The sequence below is a fragment of the Neurospora tetraspora genome, assembly GCF_033439725.1.
Source record: "Neurospora tetraspora strain CBS 560.94 chromosome Unknown B0H65scaffold_2, whole genome shotgun sequence".
Lineage (NCBI taxonomy): Eukaryota > Fungi > Ascomycota > Sordariomycetes > Sordariales > Sordariaceae > Neurospora > Neurospora tetraspora.
The window spans coordinates 4,667,246-4,691,530 of record NW_026944384.1 but is presented as its reverse complement, the minus strand read 5'-3'; the positions used below and the strand labels follow the sequence as shown (position 1 = coordinate 4,691,530).

The 24,285-nt window shown below is 52.3% G+C and overlaps 10 protein-coding genes and 2 non-coding genes across 12 annotated transcripts; 8 read left to right on the top strand and 4 right to left on the bottom strand.

Moving 5' to 3' along the window:
• The first annotated feature begins 495 nt into the window (after window positions 1-495).
• B0H65DRAFT_125899 (uncharacterized protein) lies at window positions 496-1,267 on the top strand. The gene is made up of 2 exons (XM_062820737.1): window positions 496-762; window positions 823-1,267. The coding sequence occupies exons 1-2, from the start codon at window positions 596-598 to the stop codon at window positions 1,091-1,093; spliced, it is 438 nt and encodes a 145-aa protein (XP_062684866.1). The 5' UTR covers window positions 496-595; the 3' UTR covers window positions 1,094-1,267.
• B0H65DRAFT_125841 (glycoside hydrolase superfamily) lies at window positions 1,019-2,770 on the top strand. The gene has a single exon (XM_062820736.1). It carries the CDS (start codon window positions 1,442-1,444, stop codon window positions 2,579-2,581), a length of 1,140 nt encoding a protein of 379 aa, XP_062684865.1. The 5' UTR covers window positions 1,019-1,441; the 3' UTR covers window positions 2,582-2,770.
• Window positions 2,745-2,839, top strand: B0H65DRAFT_t117. Its single transcript has one exon. It is a non-coding gene; the product is annotated as a tRNA-Ile (tRNA).
• A 137-nt stretch (window positions 2,840-2,976) lies between these two features.
• On the top strand, window positions 2,977-3,050 carry B0H65DRAFT_t118. The gene has a single exon. It is a non-coding gene; the product is annotated as a tRNA-Val (tRNA).
• A 955-nt stretch (window positions 3,051-4,005) lies between these two features.
• On the top strand, window positions 4,006-5,896 carry B0H65DRAFT_537643 (uncharacterized protein). Its single transcript, XM_062829077.1, has 3 exons — window positions 4,006-4,539; window positions 4,731-4,821; window positions 4,902-5,896. Exons 1-3 carry the CDS (start codon window positions 4,430-4,432, stop codon window positions 5,736-5,738), a joined length of 1,038 nt encoding a protein of 345 aa, XP_062684864.1. The 5' UTR covers window positions 4,006-4,429; the 3' UTR covers window positions 5,739-5,896.
• Window positions 5,897-6,588: 692 nt separating this feature from the next.
• B0H65DRAFT_458300 (uncharacterized protein) lies at window positions 6,589-8,757 on the bottom strand. The gene is made up of 5 exons (XM_062826397.1): window positions 8,485-8,757; window positions 8,091-8,408; window positions 7,519-8,025; window positions 7,427-7,454; window positions 6,589-7,327 (listed from the first exon to the last, which is right to left on the bottom strand). The coding sequence occupies exons 1-5, from the start codon at window positions 8,581-8,583 to the stop codon at window positions 6,810-6,812; spliced, it is 1,470 nt and encodes a 489-aa protein (XP_062684863.1). The 5' UTR covers window positions 8,584-8,757; the 3' UTR covers window positions 6,589-6,809.
• Window positions 8,758-9,072: 315 nt separating this feature from the next.
• On the top strand, window positions 9,073-10,489 carry B0H65DRAFT_420307 (uncharacterized protein; the record flags this gene model as incomplete). Its single annotated transcript, XM_062824269.1, has 2 exons — window positions 9,073-9,166; window positions 9,273-10,489. 2 exons carry the CDS (start codon window positions 9,073-9,075, stop codon window positions 10,487-10,489), a joined length of 1,311 nt encoding a protein of 436 aa, XP_062684862.1.
• A 2,165-nt stretch (window positions 10,490-12,654) lies between these two features.
• On the top strand, window positions 12,655-14,885 carry B0H65DRAFT_125691 (putative serine-TYPE carboxypeptidase F precursor). Its single transcript, XM_062820735.1, has 3 exons — window positions 12,655-13,088; window positions 13,148-13,323; window positions 13,399-14,885. The coding sequence occupies exons 1-3, from the start codon at window positions 12,881-12,883 to the stop codon at window positions 14,746-14,748; spliced, it is 1,734 nt and encodes a 577-aa protein (XP_062684861.1). The 5' UTR covers window positions 12,655-12,880; the 3' UTR covers window positions 14,749-14,885.
• Window positions 14,886-15,436: 551 nt separating this feature from the next.
• On the bottom strand, window positions 15,437-16,485 carry B0H65DRAFT_125318 (PRELI-like family-domain-containing protein). Its single transcript, XM_062820731.1, has one exon. The coding sequence runs from the start codon at window positions 16,304-16,306 to the stop codon at window positions 15,599-15,601; it is 708 nt and encodes a 235-aa protein (XP_062684860.1). The 5' UTR covers window positions 16,307-16,485; the 3' UTR covers window positions 15,437-15,598.
• Window positions 16,416-17,419, bottom strand: B0H65DRAFT_125429 (uncharacterized protein). The gene has a single exon (XM_062820733.1). It carries the CDS (start codon window positions 17,306-17,308, stop codon window positions 16,664-16,666), a length of 645 nt encoding a protein of 214 aa, XP_062684859.1. The 5' UTR covers window positions 17,309-17,419; the 3' UTR covers window positions 16,416-16,663.
• Window positions 17,420-18,896: 1,477 nt separating this feature from the next.
• On the top strand, window positions 18,897-21,334 carry B0H65DRAFT_125353 (DWNN domain-containing protein). The gene is made up of 3 exons (XM_062820732.1): window positions 18,897-19,268; window positions 19,329-19,617; window positions 19,682-21,334. The coding sequence occupies exons 1-3, from the start codon at window positions 19,094-19,096 to the stop codon at window positions 21,246-21,248; spliced, it is 2,031 nt and encodes a 676-aa protein (XP_062684858.1). The 5' UTR covers window positions 18,897-19,093; the 3' UTR covers window positions 21,249-21,334.
• Window positions 21,335-22,016: 682 nt separating this feature from the next.
• On the bottom strand, window positions 22,017-23,529 carry B0H65DRAFT_125560 (putative arsenite translocating ATPase). The gene is made up of 2 exons (XM_062820734.1): window positions 23,040-23,529; window positions 22,017-22,954 (listed from the first exon to the last, which is right to left on the bottom strand). Exons 1-2 carry the CDS (start codon window positions 23,424-23,426, stop codon window positions 22,322-22,324), a joined length of 1,020 nt encoding a protein of 339 aa, XP_062684857.1. The 5' UTR covers window positions 23,427-23,529; the 3' UTR covers window positions 22,017-22,321.
• Between the last annotated feature and the right edge of the window lie 756 nt (window positions 23,530-24,285).

Genomic DNA, 24,285 nt, shown 5'->3' with positions numbered 1-24,285 from the left:
AAAATTGGGAACGAGTTTTGGGTTTGGCTTTCGGGGTTTCTTTCAGGCATAACTTGATTTCAGAGGAGCGTTCGGGAACACCAACTGCGTGTTACATAGATCATTGAGCTTTTTCACATCCTACTGTGGTGACCACAGTACTAATACCCCGGCATATTGAATGAACGGTAACTTGGATCGATTGTTTATCGTCCACACTCAACTTCGGCTCCTTCAGCCCTACAGAACCCCAGACTTTGCAAAGTGTTCTTACCCTATTCTCTGCCCCTGTCCTTGTATGTTTACATCGCGGGGGGTTACATCCACACAGTGTCCCATGGTTATCCTCAGCCTTGAGTCTTGGCATGGTGTTTTCCTTCGAGCCGGTATCCGTAGACATGACCATGATAGCCATCCGCCACACAGGTACGTGAGCCGGAAATCATCCGCCTTGTCAATGACACAGGGCTCGGCATACTCCATCAGTTGGCCTAGTTTAAGTCCGGGTGGATATAGGGATCCATACTTGACGTTATTCCAGACTTGAAGGCATTCAGACCTTGTTGGGAGAGCGATTGTCCAGATCGATCATCAACCAAACGATCACTCGTTTACAATGACGTATGTCTGGTCAAAGGGTCTTGGCGAATGGTCCACCACCGAGAGGATCACGATGATCAACTTGACATCACTTTACGTGATATTCAATAGTCCATGCAAGCCTTCAGTTTGGTTACATCGCAGCCTTGGGCACACGAAAGATCGGTTACCGTGTACTCAAAGGTAGGTTCCGCTCGGTCGAACATTTGTGGATTTTGGATAATGTTACTAACAGACGAGGAGTTGTATAGAGGTCTGTTTACGTTATCAACCTCGATATTTCCTAGCAACACTCTTCCTCACCTACGTCTGGCCTACGTCGAACTCACTCGTCTCTGTTGAGCCAAGCTTATTCACGGTAAACACGGCTCTGGGCCATTTGTCCTGGGATCTCGTGTTAGATGCACGCTTCATTTACCCGGGAGAAGCCAAGGCCCATGAGGAGGTGCGGAGAGCCGAATACCAAACCTCCCGTAAGAAGCTTGTCGGCGATGCTAACCTCCGGTACGGCTAAATGAGCGAACCTCGCGGTCGGGTCAAGCCTCCGGTCTCCCAGGCTTCAACAATGGAGAGGGGAAATGGTAGTATGTGATCGGTCACCAACGCTTGATGAGATTTTATTAAGGTACGAGCGGGTAAATAATATGGCAAGATCTCCATGACATGGTTCCGTTCCCACGGTACCGGTCAACCTCAGAAGACATAAGAAGCCGTGATGTGTCTTGCCCACGCATCCAGTCTACACACTTGACAGAAGGCGACTGAACCCGTTCACTTCTGATTCGGGTGGTTGTTCGTTCTCCTTTCCTTTCTTCCGCCCTCCCCAACATCACGACAACCATCAAACTCGCAGACATTCGCGATGCGGCTCCCTTTCCCAACGCTTGCAGCTCTTCTTCCCATCCTTACCCCTCTCGCCACCGCCCAACTTCACCACTATGCCACCCTAGCCGGACTCAAGTACTTTGGTGCAGCAACCGACACCCCCGGCCAGCGCGAGCGCGCCGGCTACGAGGCCTCGTACGCTCAATACGACGCCATCTTCTCTGACCCTTCCGAGTTCGGGCAAACAACGCTCACCAACGGGCAGAAATGGCTCTTCACCGAGCCCTCCCCAGGCGTCTTCAACTTGACCGAGGGCGACATCGTCACGTCTCTGGCCGCCAAAACCGGCAAGCTCCTGCGCTGCCACGCGCTCGTCTGGCACAGCCAGCTTGCGCCCTGGGTGGAAGCCAAGAACGAGACCGAGTGGACCAAAGAAGAGCTGAGCGCGGTCATCGTCCGGCACATCAGGGGAGTCATGGGCCATTACAAGGGCAAGTGCTACGCTTGGGATGTGGTCAACGAGGCCCTGAATGACGAGGACGGCGGCTATAGGCAGAGCATCTTCTACAAGGTTTTGGGCGAGGAGTACCTCCGTCTTGCGTTCGCGACGGCCGCTGAAGTTGATCCGGCCGCGAAGCTTTACTACAACGATTACGGAATCGAGAGGCTCGCGTCTGTCAAGACGGAGGACGCGAGAAGGCTGGTGAAAATGCTCCGCGATGCCGGTCTGCGCGTTGATGGCGTGGGGATGCAGGCGCACATGCACGCGGATAATCACCCGACGGCGGAGGACCTGGAGGAGACGATGAGGGGGTATGTGAAAGCCGGAGTGCAGGAGGTGGCGTTCACGGAGCTGGATGTGAGGATCACGATTCCGGTGAATGAGACTAGTCTGGAGTGGCAGAAGGATGGATATCAAAAGGTGGCGAGGGCGTGTGTGAAGGTTAAGGAGTGCGTGGGGATCACGCTTTGGGACTTTTATGACCCGTTTAGCTGGATTCCGTATACGTTTCCGGGAAAGGGAGCGGGGCTGTTATGGTTTGAGGACTTTGGTAGGCATCCGGCGTATCAGGGGATCATTGATACGTTTAAGGAGCTGATTAAGGATAAGACGGGCAAGTGTGGGAGGAGGTTGTCGAGGGTAAGGAGGGCTACGCTGCCTCGGGGGCGTGCCTGAAGGCAGGGTCTAGTCGCTTTGTGGCAGACGTTGCGGAAATATGTCTACACATGTATCGGAGTATATAAGGAACATCTCCTGCCCCAAGCAGATGTCCGGTCTGTTGCTGGTTTCCTGCCCCTGGGAATATTTGGCCGGTATCGAGCCACGAACCTTCAACAAAGCCCGATTAGCTCAGCTGGTTAGAGCGTCGTACTAATATCAGTCCTCTGATATCAAGTAATGCGAAGGTCAACAGTTCAATCCTGTTATTGGGCATTATACTTCAAAGTATCCTTTTTTTTTTCGCTTTCAAGGATGAAGCCTGTCGTGATATTTTCGCGCTTTTTTTTCGTTCGCCGCCCCAGTGCAAGGGCACACGAGAACAGCTATTCCAAGCGCCACTAACAATAACAGGTCCGATGGTGTAGTTGGTTATCACGTCAGTCTAACACACTGAAGGTCCCCAGATCGAGCCTGGGTCGGATCAAATGTTTAACTTTTTTGTCTTTTTTTCCGTCTTATCCTGTCAACAGGACAGACACATTCCACTTTTGTTTTCTTTCTTTTGTTATTTCGTCCAATTCCCGGAGTCTATGTGTCCCTTTTCTGATGTGCTCTCAATGCCTGGTCTTGGTCTCGACTACTTTGAGTGGCACTGTCGCTGTTCAGCCATCTCATCCCGATTCTACCGCGTCTTCTCTGCCACGGAGATTGAGATGTGAATGACATGCCTCTAGCCGATCTCGCTCTCTCACCTTTTCACAAAAATCAAAAGAGCTTTCTGCAGCTTGCACTGCCCGTTGGCTGTCTAATAGTTTGTTAGGCTCCTGGCAGGAGGAGTGTTATTCGAGCCTGACACTGACAGCTCTATCGCTTTCTACCCGAATCTTCCCTTTCTCAGGTTCAGAACATAGTTAAGACTGCGTTTGTTCTGGTACGGTTTTCGTACAAAAGGCCTCATATGACCTTTTTTATACTCAAAAAGGCGGCCAATTCACTAACTGTCCTGAGTTGAGTTGTAACTCGCCTTGGGGGTCTCGAATTGAGTTTAGTTGGGTTGAGTTGAGTCGAGTCGGTTGAGTAAGTTGAGTTATTCCAAGCGCTGTACGAAAACCGTACGAGAACAGACGCAGCCTAACAGTATATGGCTTTTTTTTCCCTGAATCTCTCTCGCCTTTCATTCTTTCAAGGTCGGGGTACATGTCCATCACACTCGCATATTACCTTCCGATCAAATCCTGACCAGGCTACCAATAGTCGATAGAGTTTTGCGTAGGAGTGTGCGTTGTCCGGTTGTGTCTACACGTGTACTTGGTAGAATTCATCCCGCCCCCAATATTTGCATTTTGTTGGCGTTGGAAAGCCAATAGTCCGAACCAGGGCTTACTTCTATCTCCAGCTTGCCGCGCGCGTGTGTTACACCATTAATTCTAACGCGGCCTGATGGAGTGTTATATGGCAGCCTGGTCTCTCCTGTTTTTTGGGAAGGCGACTCCCGATATGATATCGCACCCCTTTTCCTGGTTTGTTGATGATCATGAGTGGAAGGATCTTTTCGCTTTGGTGTCCAGCCGACGTCTCTGTTTCTAATAAAGCCACTGCGCTCACCTCTAGACCGTTTCGTGGTTCCTCGTTTTTTTCTTTTCTTCTCTGTTTTCTTTTTTCTGGTTCTGTGTTTCTGTTTGTTGTTACTGTGTTGTTTCGGCTCTGCCAACTTATTCAATCAAGTTCCAAGACCTGAACTCTTCTTTGCCGCATCTGGCTTGACATCAGTCCAGCTTTTCTCGAGAACATCCGTTATCATTTGAGTGTCTTCAAGTATACAGAAAGATCAGGCTCGCTTTCTTTCCAATATCCCGAATCGAAATGAGCAGCAACATATCGCAATGGCTTAAGACCTCCGAAATATCTCCCGTCCTCCTCAATCTGAACTTGACTCATTTGACGCCGATACTCGACTGCGAGGCAGCTGGAAGGTTTGCTGCAGAGTTTTATCGTTTGCTCAAAAATGATACAACTGCCTTACCACTTACGAGTCTCGCGATCTTTCTTCACAGCTACTCTGCTATACCCCTGACAAATGTTACCCTGGCCAGCTTGGGGAATGGCTCTCCTTGTATCACACAAAGTACACAGAAGATGACCGACAGACCACTTACGACGCTAGACTGTTCTTTATCTACATCAAGGATTCTTGTGAGAAAGAAGTCTGCCACAATATCGAATGGGCAGGTGATCCGGATTTGTCTGGTATTGGTGTAAGTTTCTCTTCTCTTTCTGAAGAGTGTTTATAGAGCGCAGGGAGGATGATTCTTAGGCTCTGACCTGGATGGCGCAGTTTTATGCCACGTATATTCTCATGACCGTCTTGGCTACGCTTTTCTCCGTCATTTATGCCTGTTACTTTCTGCATTGGGCGTGGGAGGAAAGACCGGGACAGCCTCACAGCATCTGGAGCGGTCTTGCGGCGTCTCAAACCCCTCCGGAATGGAAACCACTTAACGACTCGCTTCGCTCCTTCTGGATCTTTTCTGTGTTTTTTGCTTATGGTATTACCATCGCTGGCTTTACCCTGGACAGACTCGAGGGGAGCGACGTGATGACCTACAGGCATTGGTTCTCCTACCGCGAAGCGCACCTTTCCTTGATGCTATTGCTGTCCTTGTGGCCATGGTACCGAAAACAAAGCACCTACCCGCGCCTCACTATCATAGGCCTCGGCATCCTATTCATAATCCTTGCTGCAACAAAATACGGTGACTCTGATTTCGGAGTGACCTGGGTGTATGGCGAGGAATCGTTATACGAATCATGGGACTGCGCATACGTCGAGGACAAAACACTTGACTTCAACAATGCAATGTACGCCGCTCAGTTTGTCCTCTTGATCTGGATCGGACGTCCTATCCTGTCATTGCTCGAGGGTTGGACATCGGCAAAGACGATTCAAAAAGGCCTCAAGTCACTCCGTCGCTGTATACCGGTTCTCACAGCATCCTTGGCGTTCGTTTTCATGTGGATCGACTTGGTCATCTTTGTTCGCTCGCGTAGTGAGTTGAACTATAATGCCGGTTCCTCGTATCAAGAGAACAAATGGACTTTTGGGCAGATTGCTGCTGTAACGACCTTGTTACCCTTGTTGGCTGACTTCTACCGGATCTGGTTGTGTGAGTGACACTCGCTATTATTATCGTCAGCCGTAGAGGTTGGGTCTATTTTCAAGTCACTGACGCATTTCCAGGGGATTACACCATGCTTTTATATGAGATTGTCATACCCTCGTGGATGAGAGTGTGGATCGAACAACAGCTTACCGGCGTGCAAAGGGTGAAGTCCACCCAAGCAGACATCGAAAATGGAATCGGAGCGAGTGATGTTGAGGAAGAGAGGCAATTATCAACCCTTCACCCAGAGGGATCAGAGAGCCAGCACAAATTAATAACTGCCGCTGGGTGAAAAGCAAAACGCAAAAAGGGATGCAACAAAGGGCAAGAAAAACATACAACACCTGGGATTCGCTGGTCGTCACCGACCCAACTACTAGTCAGGCGATTGGTAGCTTATCTATGGGAGAGCGGACGGGATCCCGAGTTTTCTACCATCTATGGTCGTATGTATTAGTGTTCGTCATTTGACCAGATTATATTCTCGACGTTGCCTACTTGTCTAGTGTGACTCTTTTCCCCTTCCTTCTATTACAGTAATTACCCCTGCTCGTGCATGCACCTGAAAGTGCATAAAACCCTCTAAATGCTTACAGCTGGCCGTCCGCAATTATTTAGTATGGGCAACTGCATAAAAGCTTAAATGCATGTCAGCTTGGCCGCCAAATTGGTGCATATGCATTTATTAGCACCTTTTTTTAGGGGCCTGACCGCTATACTAACCCCCTAAAGTCCCCCAAAATGTCTAAGCTAGGGGGGCCCGGAAGTCTTGGCACGGGACTGTAAATGCATGAGTCCTCTAAATGCATGTCAAGTGCTGGCCCGGATTACATGCACGAACAGGGGTAATTACTGTACTTTGCCGACAATGTGTTGTGTATTCACTTCCGTCTCGGTTAACGTCATAATCGCGGATGACGTGACAAAATCGGTTATCGGTATATCTGACTCGCTCGCGGACCTTTTCCGATGCCATCACCTTTTCAGAACGCTTCGGGCTAGTAACAAAAAATGGGAAATGACGCTTGATACGAATTTAAATTCTGGAATATCCTCCTTGGTGTCCCCTTTTTCTTCTAAGCCTAGGCAGCAGCCTTGTCTTTCTCCTCCTTCTCCTTAGCCTTCTGGGCCTTCTTGGCCTCTATTTGCTTCTGCTTCTCGAGCTTCTTGAGCTGGTTCTTGGTCAACTTTCCATCTCCGCCCTCAGCGGCCGCCTCCCCATCAGCGCTTTGCACCTGGGGCACCACGATAGGGGCACGCGGGTTTCCGTTCCACTTGAGAGGGCGTGTCGCCATGAATAGCTTGACAGCCTCGTCGTCAACCTTGGCTCTCCTTTCCTGGAAAGCGGCGACATATGTCTGAAGCTCCTTGATACAGATTGCCTTGAGCTCACCAGTCAACATGTCACCAGACTCGTAGGCGACGCGAATTTTCTCCAGCTCCTCGTCATCTTCGAGGAAGAAGCGCAAGTACTGGTAGGCCACGTCGACGCTAGTATCACCTCCCTTCTCGCGGTGCTCCTCAACGGAGACCTTGCCACCCGAGAAGGCATACTTGTTGATTTTGTTCTTGATTTGGTTGGGGGTATCTCTCATGAAAACTTTTTTGAAGGGTCAGCAAAAGTCCGGATAGGAGACCACAACAAGCCATGTGGTAGGTCCAGTCATGGCCTGGGACTGGAGTAGGGACAATGACTTACTAGCAGACTCGTCGATAGAAGCGGACATCTATACACATGTCAATAAATGCCAAGATCAATGTTAGACAAAGCGATCAGCGCCTAGTACGTACCTTTGTGCCAGGGCCCTGAAGAGCATCAAGGAAACGAGAGTGAATCAGGGCCGGCTTCGCGTACGAGATGTTGGTGTTCTTGTACTTCAAACGAGCGGAGACGTCTCTGGTCATTCTGAAGTAGGGATCCTGATCAATGGCGCAGGGAATGAGACAGGGAATAGCGACGCTCTTGGACTCATCCTCGCCGAAGATGTGGGGGAAGGACGACGCCCAACTGCTAGCACCCTGGATACTGCCGAAGTGAATGCGACCGATGTTCGTGCTGTCGTTGAAGCCGAAGATAGCGCGGGCCTGGTTGAGGGTGATGTGCTTGGACAGGCGCACAACGTTCTTGTAGAAGGCGCCACCCATAAACTGGAAATCGCTGAAGATGAAAGTCTTGTTGGGATCGAAGCCGACGGAGATGATGTCCTTGGCGTTGTTGTTGCAGTAGCCCTCAACCTCCTCGATCGTCCTCTTGTCGGAGAAGAGATACTTTTCGTCGTCGGTCATCATGATAACCAGCTGGAGGCGGCACCGTTAGTCATCCCTGCCTTTTCCTATGTTGTTGCGACGGCGTAGGTACTTACAGGAACATCGAAGGTATCCTGAAGCCATTTTGTGAACTCGAAGGGAATGGTGTGGCCGACGTGGACACTGTCGGAGGAAGGGCCACGGCCGGTATAGAGGAAGAAGGGCTCGCCCTTCTCATAGCGGTCGAGAATAAGCTCGAGGTCGCGGTGGGAGAAGACAATGCTTCTCCTGAGGAAGCGATGGGGCTTCTTGCCGGTGACCCTCTCGAGGCGATCGAGCAGGGCCTGGTCGATCTTCTTGGTGCCGAACTCCTCGACCAACTTGTTGTAATCGATGGCCTTGACAACGCCATCCTCGCCGACTTCGCCTTGGACCTGTTCGCGACGAAAGAGAGGCAGTCAGACCAATGCGCCGGACATATGCAAGTACACAGACCTAACCAGAACTGACATTGTAGGGGTCCACTGTCTGCTTGTGGGCAGCTTGCTTCTCGATCGCCTCGGGGATGGGCGCCTCCTTGAGCGCCTCGGCGTTAACGTTGGTCGCCATGTTGGAAGAAGATGTCTGTTGTGTGCTGATGGCAATCCGGGTGGGTTGTCGAAAAGTCCTTCAAAAGGGAACCTCTTTGGCTGACAGTGACTCGAGTGCGAAACGGCTCGAACGGGTGGCTCGTCCAGGGGAACGAATTGCGACGGCACCTCAGACGGAACAGGCACATGGACGCTGCGGGGGAGGGGCTGCAATTGAAAGCCATTCATCGCTTTCTGCCGGGATGTGGAGGGTCCAGACTGACATCAGATTGTTTCCGGCAGGCGGTTTCTTACGGCAGAATACATCAAGTTTCCGGCAGGCAATACATAATGTATGGGGAAAGATACGCGCTGCGTAACGATCAATTGGCCTATGGAATTTGGGAACCCCTCCGTCCGCAAAGTGGGAGGAGCAGTTCCCATCAAGATTGGCATTTGACCTTGCATTGAACCGGGCAGCTCTGGAAGCCATCTGGATGTCGCAAAAGTTTTCCGTCTGTCTGCAACCATGTTGGCAGCACCATGGGTATGTCGGAGCTGCGCCCGTTCGTTAAGGCGCTCGGGTGTCTTCGTCTCTCTTCAGCTTCGCAAAGCTAGCACAGGTACGTTCGCAGCATCCCAAGTGGAAGCATTTCTCCCCAGATTCTGGTCGCAAGCCGTGGAATCCGATCTGCTAAGGGGCACCTTCTGACGCGTCTCTTGTCGCAGCCAGCCAGACACTCGCAGGACTTCCACCTGTCCTCCTCGACCGAGCGCGCAATCTAGCCGCCGAGCATCAACAATTGACGAAGCAACTTGAGAGCGAGTACGAACCTACAGCTGCGAAGCGCGCCGGCGAAATCTCAAAGGTTGTCGCTGCTCTACAAGAGCTGGACAAGGCCAAGGCAGCACTGGATGAGCTCAATGGACTCCTGGAATCAGACGACGCCGAGCTGCGCCAGCTCGCTAACGACGATCTCGATGCAACAAAAAAACACCTGGAAACTCTGGGGCTCAATCTCTCAGCGACCCTGACACCGAAGCACCCGTTTGCGGACATGCCATGTCTGATAGAACTCCATCCTGGGCCAGGAGGCACTGAAGGGCGCCACTTCGCCGATACCCTTTTCCGCATGTACCAGAAATATTGCGAGAACAAGGGATATTCTGCGCGGGTGATCTCGTACCAGGAAGCCGAAGATCGTACGCCAGGCTTGGACGGTGAGGTTCCCATCTCAGAAGCCGTACTCGAAGTAACGGATCCCGGCGCCTTCGCAGCGTTCCGTGGAGAGGCGGGTATGCACCGCGTGCAACGAATTCCCGCGACCGAGAAGCAGGGGCGCACTCATACAAGTGCGGTGGCAGTTTGGGTTTTGCCATCATTCCCCGAAAACAGCACCGATGCTGAGAACGACTTCAACAACCCGGAAAGTGACTTCTACGTTGACCCGACAGAAGTCAAGTCAGAGAAGATGCGCGCGAGCGGTGCCGGCGGTCAGCACGTCAACAAGACAGAATCCGCTATTCGACTGACCCATATCCCGACCGGTATTCAGGTCAGCATGCAAGATTCGCGATCGCAGCAGCAAAACAGAGAAAGGGCTTGGCGCTTGCTTCGTTCGAGAATTGCGTCGCTAAGGCGAGAACAAAGAGAGGCGCAGGCAAAGGACCTGAGAGACAGTGTGCTATCTCAGTCACAGATGTCGCGCGGCGACAAGATCAGGACGTATAACTACCAGCAGGACCGGTGTACTGATCATCGGAGTGGGCTGGATGTCCACAACCTCCCCAATGTCTTACAAGGTGGGGAGGTGTTGGACAAAGTCATCAACAGCGTGCAATCATGGCTAACAGCGATGGATATCCGAAACCTCATCGCCCAGGAAGAAGCGCAGGCTAGAGCAGCGGCGGGAGGATCTGATAAAAAGAAGAAAGGCGGAAAGTAAGGCCAACGTCTTACTCACCGCGCGCTACAAATACCGGCTACACAGAGCAGCCTGTGGATCTGTAGAGAGTTCATTTGTGTACAATACCCCTTCGGAACCAAACCACGGCTGGTCAGATTCTCGACTCTAATTCGGTCGGCTTGGATCCCTTTGCGCAGTTCTACTCGGCCAAGCTTGATTTTGCGCGGGGTCGAGCCTCGTTGGAACTGTTACCAGAGAGCCGACCTATCTTCGTCATAGCCGGGCAACCTCAACACGGCACCGTGATTTTGCACGATCGGCTCCGTCACCAAAAGCGAGCGAGCGATGGACAGGGGCAGAGCGGACGCCGTTGGTTTTCCGTTGACCAATCAGTGCCGCAGACTTGTAAGTGACCTGCCATATCGGGATGGTGGCGGCCGTTGTGGATCTCCGTGCAGTGTGCAGCACGCCCGGCGCTTCGTGGGCGTGGGGAACATTGAGCAGTTCCATTCCGTTCCATGGACATGGATGGACAAAGATTTATTGTATCGCGAGTCCCAAACATTGAAGTTGCATTCTGCCATTTGAGACAACCCGAAAGATGGAGAAAACCAGATATTCATCCCCTGTCGCCAACTGCCGACGGAGACATAGCGAACCGATCGATAAACGACTCGGGATTCGGAACCGTAGTTTTCGATTTTTCAACTTCTTTCTGTCTCTAGTTCTGCGCGAAATTCAGACGACTCCGCCATCGTCCGGGACCGTCCGCATCTACGCTGGAGAAAGTAGTTCAGAACCTCAGTCTGAGCTTATCTTTTCTCCAATATTCCCTATCCCTTCCCTGCGCCGCGGGACGGAGCGGAAATGCTTATGCAGAAGACAATCCGACCATGTACCTTTTCCGCCCGCGCTTTGCAAGCCAAATCAAAAAACCCAAGTACCTACAACTTTTATCAAACTACTACATCAACCTCGGCACAACCCGATATAAAGTTAACCCGTGCAAAAAGCCCCCTTTTGGGCGCGCTAAATTTACTGGTTTAATTAGTTTTTCGATGCAGCGACTTTTCATGAAGATGTAGTAAAAGTGTCGAGCAAGAGTGACTTTGGGGTAGACGAGGACTTGGCGCCAAGAGACAGGGCTTGGCGACCAAAAATGTGAGGGGCGCGGGAAAGGTACATGGTCGGATTGTCTTCTGCATAATCGATTCCGACGGAGCTATGGTATTCCAAAGAATATCGGGGATGAGGTAAGACAATATCCATGATTCATGTACGTACCAGGGATTGATGGGTAATCGACGACTCCAACAAAATGTGTGTGCTTCGTATTGGCTGATATCTCGGCAGTCCGGCTTTTTCATCGTTGGGAGGTTGACGTACTGCGTAGTTCATGTCATCCTAGGCTGCCGTTATCATCAACATTGCATTTCTTCAATGGTAGAATGCTACGGCCGTCTCATCAACGCCGGCTTTCCATATCTTCTCACTCTCTCCCTCGATTGATGTATCCCAACGCCTGTCAATCTTCCTAGTTGGGATGACGAACTTGCCCACCAACACACGGCGCACGTAACCCACCCATCCCATGCTGCACCAACGACACAATCAAACCTGCTGTGCAAGTCCGAGATCAGATGGTGCTACTGGTCTTGTCAACTTGTCTGCTTTACATGCGTGCCAGTGTCTGCATACTCATCCTACCTCAGTTATGCGACCAACAGCCTGGTTTTGCATTGCTTATATCCCAATATTTGCGGAACTGGTGGCATCTCAACTTCCAGGACGGGTAGGTGCTTAGGTGCAAAGGAAAAGACGGGAATATGATACACCGTGGGAATGCAAGCAAACGTTGTGCGTGACGGACCGGGTGTGACTTGTCCTCCCAACAGCGTTGATGCTTGAGAGGTCTCAGGTAAAGAGCTGGAAAGCGCAAAATCTCATTGGAGCTTTTGCTCCTGATTCCTTCTGTCATATCAGCATCACTGTATAGCAGACCGAAAAAAAAAGAGTGGCATCGGTTAAGCCTCTAAGTATCCGAACTGTGAAAGCTCACACTAGCACCAACAAGAATGGAGACAGTCTCGGAGGAAGGCCGTTGTTTGCCATGTCAACGCGGAAGCTAGGCAGGGCGGAGTGGAACTCCAGCTTCAGATCACTTCCCTTTTCTGTTTAAACTAGTTGGAAATTCTGACCTGCCATCCCTCGTCGATTTCTAGGCCTATCTTTCCTCCGTTGGGAACGAAGTAACTCGAAAGGAGGAAGCTCTGTTTTTGTCAGTCGAGTACTTCATGGTGAGACTCCCCCCTCCCTGCCTCACCTGTACAACCTCTCTTTTTTTCCCTCCACTCTCCTCCTCCCTCTTCTTTATACCGCACGGGCCTTCTTTATAGTTGTCATCTCAAAAGAAGAAGCTGCCAGCCCAAGATGCGTCTGATCGCGCTAGTCTCGTCGCTACTCTTAGCGACAACTGCCACCGCTGGCGGTCCTAGCTTCGGCAAGGCTGAGAAGAAGTACCTGGAGCATGTCGCCAACAGACTCAAGAACCACGCTGCGAAGGTCGAGGCTGCCCCGGTCGTTGAGCGTGATGTCGCCAAGGTTCAAGAGCCCAAGTTTCTGAATGACAACACTACAAGTGAGCTTATATCCACCTTGAAACGCAACTTCACCCAGCAACTAACACAGAGAACGTAGAGTTCGCTGTCGACGGGAAGAACATCCCTGATGTGGACTTTGATGTGGGAGAGTCCTATGCTGGCATGTTGCCTATCAGCCAGGACCCCGAGGAGAAGAGCGAGCTTTTCTGGTGGTTCTTCCCATCTACGAATCCCGCCGCTAAGAAGGAAATCCTGATTTGGCTTAACGGTGGTGTAAGTTCCATCATATCTACCAACCCCCCCTGGAGAAACCAGCAGACTATCTAACAAGTCATACCTCTTATATAGCCCGGCTGCTCTTCACTGGAAGGTTTCCTCCAAGAAAACGGCCCGTTCCTCTGGCAGTATGGCACTTACAAGCCCGTCAAGAACCCCTGGAGCTGGCACACCCTGACCAACGTCATCTGGGTCGAGCAGCCCGTCGGCACCGGCTTCTCTACCGGAAACGTCACTGCCACGAGCGAGGAGGATGTCGCTGCTCAGTTCATGGGTTTCTGGAAGAACTTCATCGACACTTTCGCCATGCAGGGCTACAAGGTCTACATCACCGGCGAGTCATATGCCGGCCTGTACTGCCCCTACATCGCCTCCGCCTTCCTCGACGCCAACGACAAGACCTACTACGACCTGTCCGGCCTGATGATCTACGACCCGGTGATCTCGTGGGACGAAATCCAAGAGCCGATCCCCGTCGTCCAGTTCACCGAGTACTGGTCCGGCCTGTTCCCCTTCAACGACACCTTCCGGGCGCACATCAAGTCGGTCGACGCCAAGTGCGGCTACTCCGACTTCGTCTCTCAATACCTCGTCTACCCGCCCAAGGGCCCGCAGCCCTCCAAGCTGCCCGGTACCGATAAGAACGGCACCACGCGCAACGAGTGCTGGGGTTTGTTCTACGACGTCTTCGACGCCATTTTGTTGCTGAACCCGTGTTTCGACATCTACCAGGTGGCCACCACCTGTCCCCTGCTGTGGGACGTGCTTGGGTTCCCGGGATCGATGGGGTACCTGCCCGAGGGCGCCTCGGTGTATTTTGACCGGGACGACGTCAAGAAGGCGATCCACGCTCCCGAGAACGTCAAGTGGTCCAGTTGCTCGGAGCAGGACGTGTTCGTGGGCGGACGCGACCAGTCGGAGCCGTCGATCTTCCATGCCTTGCCGCACGTCATCGACGCGACCAAGAACGTGATCATCGGCCACGGCGCGATGGATATGGTCCTGATCGCCAACGGCACGCTCCTGGGCATCCAGAACATGACTTGGGGCGGCAAGCTCGGGCTCCAGAACAAGCCCGACCAGCCGTTTTATGTGCCGTACAACACCATTTCGGACCTGTCGACGCTGGCGGCCGGCGGCGTGTTCGGATCCATGGGCAGCGAGCGAGGCTTGACCTGGGTCCAGATCGACATGTCGGGCCACATGGTGCCGCAGTATGCGCCGTCGGCGGCGTACAGACAGCTCGAGTTCTTGCTGGGCAGAGTGAACTGCTTGAACTGCACGGTCCCGTTCACGACGAACCCGGATGCGCCGCAGAGCCAGCAGCCTTTGGGCAAGGGGACGGCGCCTCAGAGCTGGAGTAAGTTCTCGGGTAAGAAGGGAGGACACCATGGAGGTGGAAAGGGCAGGTTTGTCAGGTAAAGGAGGCGTGATGATCATGGAGGTTATGACGAATGAAGAGTCTAGACACCAGTAAATGAGAGACGAAGCTCGTAATGATCAAAAATAATCCTAAATATTGTGTTGAAATCCCGTCAGCTAGGTGTGGAAACAAGGAAATTCGCATGAGAAACCGTAGTGCATCACCCCTATATATCCACGTCCTTATCGTCATGCCTTCTTTTATATTTTCTTCTCGACGATCAGTCCTGGGCCTTCCGTCAAGATATATTTGATAAACATACACATATATACGTTAGTGAAACAGTGATTGTTGAGACCGTTCCTTTTCATAACCAATACCAACACAAAGAGTGGAATAAAATGACACAGAGGGTACGCGCAGTCCCCTCAACCAGTCGGCTGACGCCGCAGCCACTAGTCTCCCTCCTTTCAAAAACTTCAAGAAGGGGTACGCGGGTATATGCTCGCGTGTGAGCGTGTCGTGAGGATGACTTCCCCAATCGTAAGCGACCCGGTGACAACACAGAACCTGAACCAACGCCATGCTAAAATCAACGACAATGAGGTAGTGTACAAACGCAGCACCAAAAAGGACAGCCCACAGAGGCTAGGGCCCATCTCGTCTTGCGGTGCTGTAGAAAAGATGCGCCTTTCGTCGGGGCATTTCCGCCGGACTTCTTTGCCCATACTGATAGCGAACTCATGGCGAAGTTCGAGCGCCAGATATAGCGGACAACAGGGCCGAGTACGTCTCGCAGACGCTCAACGGACAAAGGCCGCGCGGCAAGGGCAAGTAAGCATAAACTTTGAAAAGACCCCAGAGCACGGACGGCTAGACGGTCATCATCGCTCAAGCCCAGCAATCCGTTCAAGCTCTCTCCATGTTGCGTTCCCTTGCCATCTTCCTGAGCTCCAGGACGCCCATTATGCCCGACTGGCGAAGGCGCTCGAGGATCAGCTTCATGCCCTCTCGGCTCTTGCCAAGTTGGTCCTGGGTCTTCTTTGACGCCAGACTCTCAATGCTCCGTTGGATACCATGGGCACCAAGCCGGGAAAAGAAGCCGCCTTTCTCTTGTTCGACTTCGTGCGCGTGCAAGTGACCCAGCTTATCGCGAATCCGTTCTCCAAAGCGAGATCGAAATACCACCGTCGTGGCAACATCGGTCGTATTTCCATAATCATTAGTGTTCTTCGGGATCGTATAGATCTGCTTCTCCACCACCGACAGAACGCCAGCAAAGTTCAGGTTCCGGCTCTCGGTCGACATCCAGCCCTCCTTCATGTCCACAACGCTGGTCTCCAGGATATAGGACGCCTTCTCGGTCGTGGCACCACCGGTAATGCTGGTGGGGAGCATCTTCATGATAGCAGGTGGCATGCGCGACTTCTTGAGGTGGATGCGAGTCGTGTGTAGACGGCCGGTGGCCGGGTCGACATGCGAAGAGAGGGTGTCGGTGCTCATGACATGCTGGGAGAAGGGATTGAGCTGCGGGGAGCAGTACCGGAGGAAGAAGGCGAGCGTGACGGTCGGGAAAGGATGGCTATAGGTATGGTTGGTAGTGTGCGTGAGAACCATTTTGACTGAGGAAGAGGGTAAGGCTCGTTGCTAATGCGGTGCGGGAGATTTCGGTACGTATCGACTTGCCCAACGATGGGATCGGACTATGGAGTGCTCGGGTTTCGGATAACCGGTTCCTAGGGCTGAAGGTATATAGGGAGCACGGTTCGAAGCTAGGCTCGGGCAGATGGGTTGGTTCCAGAAAGTAGCTAGCAATGGCTTGCCGAAACGTGGAGAGACTGGAGTGAAGTCACTGGAGGTGGCGATGTTGTGATCGTGGTGGACGTTGTCGGGACGTATCGTGTATATGTTATCTGTGAGAAGCGCAGCTCACGATCGATGGTAAAGAAGATGTGACATTGGAACGGGGTGCGGCTACAAGAAGCTGTCAAATCCTCTTTTCCCGATGGTGACGATGATGTCGTGGTGTTTAGGAAATTTTTGTGTACAAATGGAAGAGTAAAGCGAAGTAGGCAGTGGTAGGTAGAGGTAAGAAAGTTGGGGAAGAAGGACGGAAGATAGGTTGACGTGGGGCAGGCAGGATTTGTAACTTGGGAAAAAGGTACCAAGAGCCGAGAGCGACGGAAAAAGCGATGATGAAAGTGATCCGACGACGAACCGACGGGATGGGCCGATGGAGGTGGATACCGGTACACTAACGGGCACCACTTCCACTTTGCGGGACCTTACTGTAGCGGCTCTGCAAGTACAAGTGAAAACGAGGTGCTTTGAGTTCTGTGGATGCAGAGTGGAGGATCCCGTCGTGAAAGTGTTCTGCCAGTGCTTGCTTGTGCTACTACAACAAATAGCGAAGGGTTGGGTGGCCAAAGTTGGAGGTATAAACAAAGAAGAGACAGATGAAAGTAAATGAGGGGACTGCGCAACTCTGACGATAATGGGCTCATTTGCTTCGAATGATCCAACGATATCGTCGAGCGCCTGACCATTGTCCGTCCGGTGTGTAACACGGGAGCTCCCACTGCTCCCTTCAAAGGCAAAAAATATCGTCATCATCATCATGCCATCCCCTCCACCTAGCGCAAGCAGCTCGTGTGCGTAACAGTGCAGCACTGCGTACCCTGCGATAACCCGGCCTGGACAACCTCGATCGTGCCCATAAAAAAGACCAAGAGTTAGACCGGCCACAGAGCAATGCTCTAAAGACAGACTGGAAAATCAAAGGTATGTTGGGACCCTGAGACTGTGGTGATATATGCTTTCACCGAGTTAGTATGTGTAGCAATGGATGTTTGGTACGGTGGCTTCCTTGGGCTTTTGCCGGTAGGAGGTGTTTCCCATTGCCAGTCACTGCCAAGCAGTCTTCGGCTGGCTGCCAGTGCCGGGGAGCCGGGGTGCAATTTTCAACCGTTTGGAGCACGGACGCAACTTAAAAGTGGGGAGCCTGCCGTGTCTCGGAGTTGCTTATTCCGCTTACAAAACAGGGGTCAGACAGTCCGTGCCAGCCTGGCACCAGCTACAAGTTCAAACTCCAACTTTCAAATTTCAAACCCTCGCATTCCACCCTCCGCAACCCGATATAGAGCAAAACAGCGCAAAAAGCCGGCTACTGGGCCAGCTGCGTTTTGTGGATGCGTTACCGTTCTTGCAGTGTTGATATTGCTCGAGATACGTTCGATTCGACTGAATTTGGGGTACCTGAGACTTGGCGAGACAAGGTGGAAGAAAGCGCCAAGGCTGTAAGCGGAATAATCGACACCCGTGTCTCACTTTCAAACGCCCGATGCGCTTCCTACTTGCCTGCCGAACCTGCACCTATTCACCTGGCAGCAATTGCAGCGCAATGCAATGCACAGGGCTGCTTAGTCATTCTACTTCCATCCATCCAATCCTTCAATAGGCGCCAGCGTTAACATTCCACTTTCCATTTCAGCTGCCCTCTCGGATTCCCCCGATCCCCCAACCCTCCCGTTCATTTCTTCCTCCAGCAAAACTTTCAACTTGCGACACCACGGCGAATCAGTCAGTTGGCCATCACAACTGCATCGGCCGACCTTCGATTCATCAATTCTTTTCTTTCCCAGCGTCGTCGCTTTGTTGACCGTCTACGACAAACGTCTCGCGATTCCTCACATTCCATCAGCGCACCGAACGACAAGCGACAATCTGAGCCAAACGTGATTCGCGACGTTTCACGATACCACAGCGAAAACCGACCATTATCACTCCAGCCAACGCGTGACGGCGTGCCATCATTCCGCCATCATCTAAACATCAGATCCAAACCGCTCTCACTTTCCTTTTCCTCGCGTACTGACAAATCTCGAGACTCGATATTTTCTGGCTGTTGGCTCGCTGGGCTGGCCTGAAAGGTGATCTGAGTCTCTGGCTGTGGCGCAATTGATTTGATATCTGGGACGGGAAACAAGTGCGAGTCTTCCAACAGTACCATTCATCCCCCTTGAACTGGTTGTTGCAGTCTCGCTGGGTCTTTGTACTTTCCTTCTCTTTATCTGTCACTTTGTGTCTCTTCCTACGAGTACATTCAGAATTGACTCAGTCTAACTTGTGCAAATCCAAGAGCAAGAAAAAGAGAGGAACAAGGAAACAAGTCTATTATTTTTGCTGAAAGGGGACAATTCACTGCCACCTGAGACAACGCAGAAATCATTTTCACAAGCCCCAGCCCCCAACTCGTATCGTACGTCAACATCGTTTAGGAGAGTCTTCTAATAGTACAGTGTTTGCCTTGGGCGTGGTGTCACTTCTGGATCCTGTTTGGCATCCCAGTTGCGCAACCTATGACCATTGCCTCTACAGTCAACATCACATCAACCTGAACTCAACATGGAGTCCTCAGTCTTCTTCAAGTTCAAGTCTAACAAAGAGCCCACGCGTGTGGAGTTCGACGGAACTGGCATATCCGTCTTCGAACTAAAACGTGAAATCATCCTGAAAAGTGCGCTCGGCGATGGCACTGATTTCGACCTCGTCATCGCTGCCGATGAGGGCATGAAGGAAGGTAAGTACGATCCAAGTGGATATCAAAATGGCTATGCTCAGAACGCTGACACGGATCTAGTCTACGATGACGATACAACCATTATTCCAAGATCAACCACGGTCATTGCCCGCCGCATGCCCGCCAAAGTACAGGGTAGGGGAGGAGCTGCTCGCTATGTCTCGGGCAAAATGCCCGTGCATGCCAAGAACTCATCGCGCAAAGAACAACCGATCGTAAAGGCCTTGGCTAAGCCGGTCGTCAACCCAGTCGTGCAGCTTAACAGTGCCATGACTGAGGAAGAGAAGATGGCAGCCGTCTTCCAAGCCCAGACCGAGAATTTCACCGCGAGGGAGGAGGAAATGGCTACGTACGTATACTTTCCACCGCTTCAGTTAACCGCGAAATGTGTTGATACTAACTCGGATGTTTAGGCAGCAATATGTCGCCAAATCTGGCCCCAAGAAGCCTGCCAACGTCCCTGACCATGACCCTCCGCAGGGATACATCTGCTACAGGTGTGGTGAGAAGGGTCACTGGATCCAACTCTGCCCAACCAACGACAACCCCGACTATGACAACCGACCCCGCGTAAAGCGGACCACCGGCATCCCCAAATCCTTCCTAAAGACAGTAGACAAGGCAACCGCCCTGGGTCAGAATGGGGACGGTGACGAAACCAAGACCCCGTCTGGCATCATGGTTAATGCCGACGGAGAGTTCGTCATTGCCGAGCCTGACAAGGCATCGTGGGAACAGTTTCAGGCCAAGGCCAAGTCAAACTCGGCAGCTCAAAAGGCTACTCCTGAAGGAGACAAGGAGATCCAGGAGCGTGGGCTGGAGTGCCCCATCGACCACAAGTTGTTCATAGACCCAATGAAGACACCGTGTTGTGAGAAGACGTATTGCAATGATTGCATTACCAACGCCCTCATTGAGAGCGACTTCATCTGCCCAGGCTGCAAGTCCGATGGCGTACTTATCGATGACTTGAAGGCGGATGAGGACGCGGTCGAGAAGATCAAGGCTTTCCTCGCGGAAAAGAATAGTAAGGCGAAAGAAGGGTCCCAAAGCCCTGGCAGTCCCAACAGCCCGACAGCAGCAAAGTCTCCGACATCTACCGACGCTCCTGCCGCCGAAACCAACACTGAGCAAACCAAGCCAAAATCCGAATCTCCGACTCCGTCTAACACTGCACCATCTGCATCGCAGCAAGCCTCGCAGCAGCAGACATCACAAGCGTCACGTGCAGCATCGATGCAATTCGGCTCCACCGGCCAGACAACGCCACCAACACAGGCTAACCGGGAACAACAAAGTCAGCAAGTTTCGAAAAAGCGCCCTGCCGAAGATGCCCTCGAGAACCCCAAGATCCCAAAGGCGCCCAAGGCCATGCAGCAGAAGGCCCAACAAACCCAGCAGCAAGCCATGATGGAACAAATGATGGGCGGAATGCCCGGTATGCCCGGCTTGAATGGTATGAATGCTATGAACTGCATGCCGCAAATGTTCCCGGGCATGCCCATGATGGGTAACTTTGGAGGTATGGGAATGCCCAACATGAACATGGGCATGATGAACCACATGATGAACCCGATGATGGCCGGCGGCATGGGACCTGGCTTCCCACCCATGAACGGCGGGATGGGCCCTGGTGGTTTCCCCGGTGGCCCCGGCGGAATGCCCAACGGCAACAATCCCGGAATGTGGAACAACGGCATGGGCATGAACGGCCACGGCGGCGTTCCCAACGGTCCTAACATGGGTGGCACCACGGGACCAGGCGGTGGCAGAATGAACGTTATGAATCAAGCAGCCGGCATGGGCATGCATAATGGTGGCGGCTATCAAGGCCAGCAGCACCAATTCAAGAATTTCTCTCATCAGCCCGCTGACGATGACGATGCCTACTTCAGGAAACCTGTCAACCCGCACCGTCACCAGAACCGCCAAAGGCGGGTCCGGCCGAGTGATTACCGGGAGCTGGGAGGGATGCCATAGGTACACATGGTTCTAAAGCAAGAACAAGACAGGCAATCAGAGAAAATGACATACCCGGCATGATAGTCATCAGCACAATCCCGGTTTTCGAACTTTGCTCGCACCACAGCATAACAACACCCTATACATGCACATATTACAACAACCCAAACCATACAAACAACCACATGCATGACATTTGAAAGGGGAGCAGCGGCAACATCACACAAAAAGATTCAACGAAAATACCCAGATGAGGAAGAAAGCTACGAGACATGGAGGGCCCTTTTAAGAAACGGCCAGCCAGTATTCATTCACACTCACTTTTTGTTTCTTGAGAGCATTGGAGGCGTTTATGGTTTTTGCTTTTTGCACTTAATCTCGAAACTATCATGGAAGGACTGGATGGATGGATGGATGGGTGGGTGGAAGGTTGGCTGGCAGGGTTGCGTGGCAGGGCAGGATGGTCACGCGAAGGAACCATGGGCGCGAAAGGCGTATATATGTGATGGATGGATGGATGGACATGATGGCATGCAAACGAAACATCTAGGGGAAGGGGAAAAATGACGGCAAATGATGGACGTTATGAAAAAGAGAAGGACGGTTTGCTTGGGGAAAGGGGACTTTAGTGACCGCTAGCGGTTGCTCTCTTTCTTGATGATGGTTGGAGGGATCATGACAAGCGAAGGAGAACGTCGGCATGAACCGACTCCCGCGCACCCCATGCTCCCCCCTTTTAAATAGGCAATGGACGACCTACGGACTTGACCTACCATGATTCTCCCACTCACTCCGTCTTTTATAGCTGCTTTGATTTTGCTGCACGTGTTACTCGGTTTAGATTGCTTTCGAGGTCTAGGTATCGTAATAGAAAACAAGTGTTTTTTTTCTGGTCTTTCCTCTCTTGTGTTCCATGTGTGACTGTGTTGTATTTCCAAATATGGCTTGAAGTGAATTAACCTTCGGCGCAGTGTCTAGACCCAAAAGCCTATTCCCATCACGGCCTCAGTGTCTTGGTCACGACCAGACAAGACGACGAGAATTTGTAGATTATCATTATTACGCCTTTTATATTATATGATATAAGCCTCCTATTGTGGCGGCACAAAAGGCTTAACCAACATCTCGCTAAACTTCTCCAGCCTCTCCTTACCACGGACCTCCTCCACCAGCAGCGGCATCTTGACAACGTTGAACTCGTCGTACAGCTCCTCGATCTGATCCAGGTACTTCTTCTGCATCTTCCTGCGGGCCGTGCACTGCTCGCAGTCGGAACCGGGCTTGGGGAACAAGAGCTGGTTGACCACGATGCTGTGGGTGTCGATCCCGTAGCTGGCCAGCTCCTGGATCATGCGCTCCGTCTCGTACAGCGACAGGAACTCGGGGATGCAGACGCACACGAACGTGGTCAGGCGCTCGTCCTTAAACTGCGTGTTCACCTCCGAGATGGTCGCCCGCAACGTCTCGAGCTTTTCCATCATCTCGTTCAGGTTCTGGCCGTTGGGAAGCGTGCCGTTGGAGCCGAGGAAGCCGTTGAGCAGGGGGCCGTATTGCGAAGAGAGCTGCGAAACCTTGGCCAGGGCCTTCTCGAGGACTGAGGGGAACTGCAGGAAGCGCAGCGTGTGGCCGGTGGGTGCTGTGTCGAAGATGATGGTCTCGTACGAGAGCGACTTGACTTGCTTGAGGACTTCGGCGAAGGACATGGCTTCATCGATACCGGGGATCTGTGACAGATTCAAGAGTCAGTATATGTCATATAGCGCCTAATTGTGTATGCCATGCGCAGGAGACCCAAGGTCAACAACGTACCGCAAACGCCAAATCCTGCATCATGCCGCCCACACCACCCATATCACCAGCACCCTCATTCTCGCCCTGGCCAGCCAGGAGATCCTGGATGCTACCGTTGGGGTCAATTTCCATAGCGCTGAGGTTGTTAAAGCCATCGATCAGACGCGCCTCCTTGCCGAACTTTTGGCTGAAGGCGTCGCTGAGGTTGTGGGCGGGGTCGGTCGAGATGAGCAGGACCGAACGGCGGACCTTGGCCAGCTGGATGGCCAGACTGCACGATGTCGTCGTCTTGCCGACACCACCCTTGCCGCCAACGAAGATCCAGCGCAGCGAGCGCTGGTCGAGAATCGACTGGAGCGTGGGCTCCAGGTGGTCGTCGTCGGCGTTGATGACTGCGGTAGACATGATGATGTTGTTGTTGTCGGTTGACACCTAAACGGGTTCGGGTATCGCGATAAAAGACTGGATATATGGCGTTTCAACGAACGGGTTGAGGTAAACCGCGAGAGTGTGTTGTGTGGTCAGGGGCGAGTCTGGTCGGGGAGGAGTGAGGCCTGGAATCAGTTCGAATCGCAAAGTCGACCTCCTTGTGACGCGATGTCGGGTTGGGGTCACCATCCCCCCTCGTCCCCTCCAGTGAGAAGGGACAACGTCACTGGGCTTTGGTGGGGTAGCTGTACCTCTAGGGGTAGGTGCCCCTGTGCCTTATCGTCGAAATCTCCTATAGCGCACAGGTAGCGCTTTCCCTCACTGATAGGTAAAGGCCCCTCACCAGCGTCCATGGGTGTGTAAACATACCCCTGAATAGGGCAGAAGGTGATCCTCGTCCCCTCAGCAACTCGGCGTCTCCCAAAGGACCCGAGGGGAAGGGGAAGCGTGGCTATCCGGCCCTATGGGTGGAGAACCATTTAAACGTGAACTTATACCGCAAAGACTCGGGCCACTGATTTTTAGGTTCCAGGGCTTAACTGACAGAATCTATGTATTAGGTGCCTTAGGGTTTGGGTTTTAGAAGAGATTCGAGCAGTCTGCAATGCTAGAGATGCCTCAAGTGTACTGGAGGTGATTATGCCTGATTTCCCTGGAACCTAAAAATCAGTGGCCCGAGTCTTTGCGGTATCTTCCTCCCCTTCTGGAGTGCGGATGACCTTTTCATTTGACGCAATTGACCACGAGAGTCGCCAAGGTGAGCATCAAAAATCGATGGCAGACATGGTGGACCTTTTGCTACCTCCTCCTAGCAGGACATGCCTACCTCTAGCCA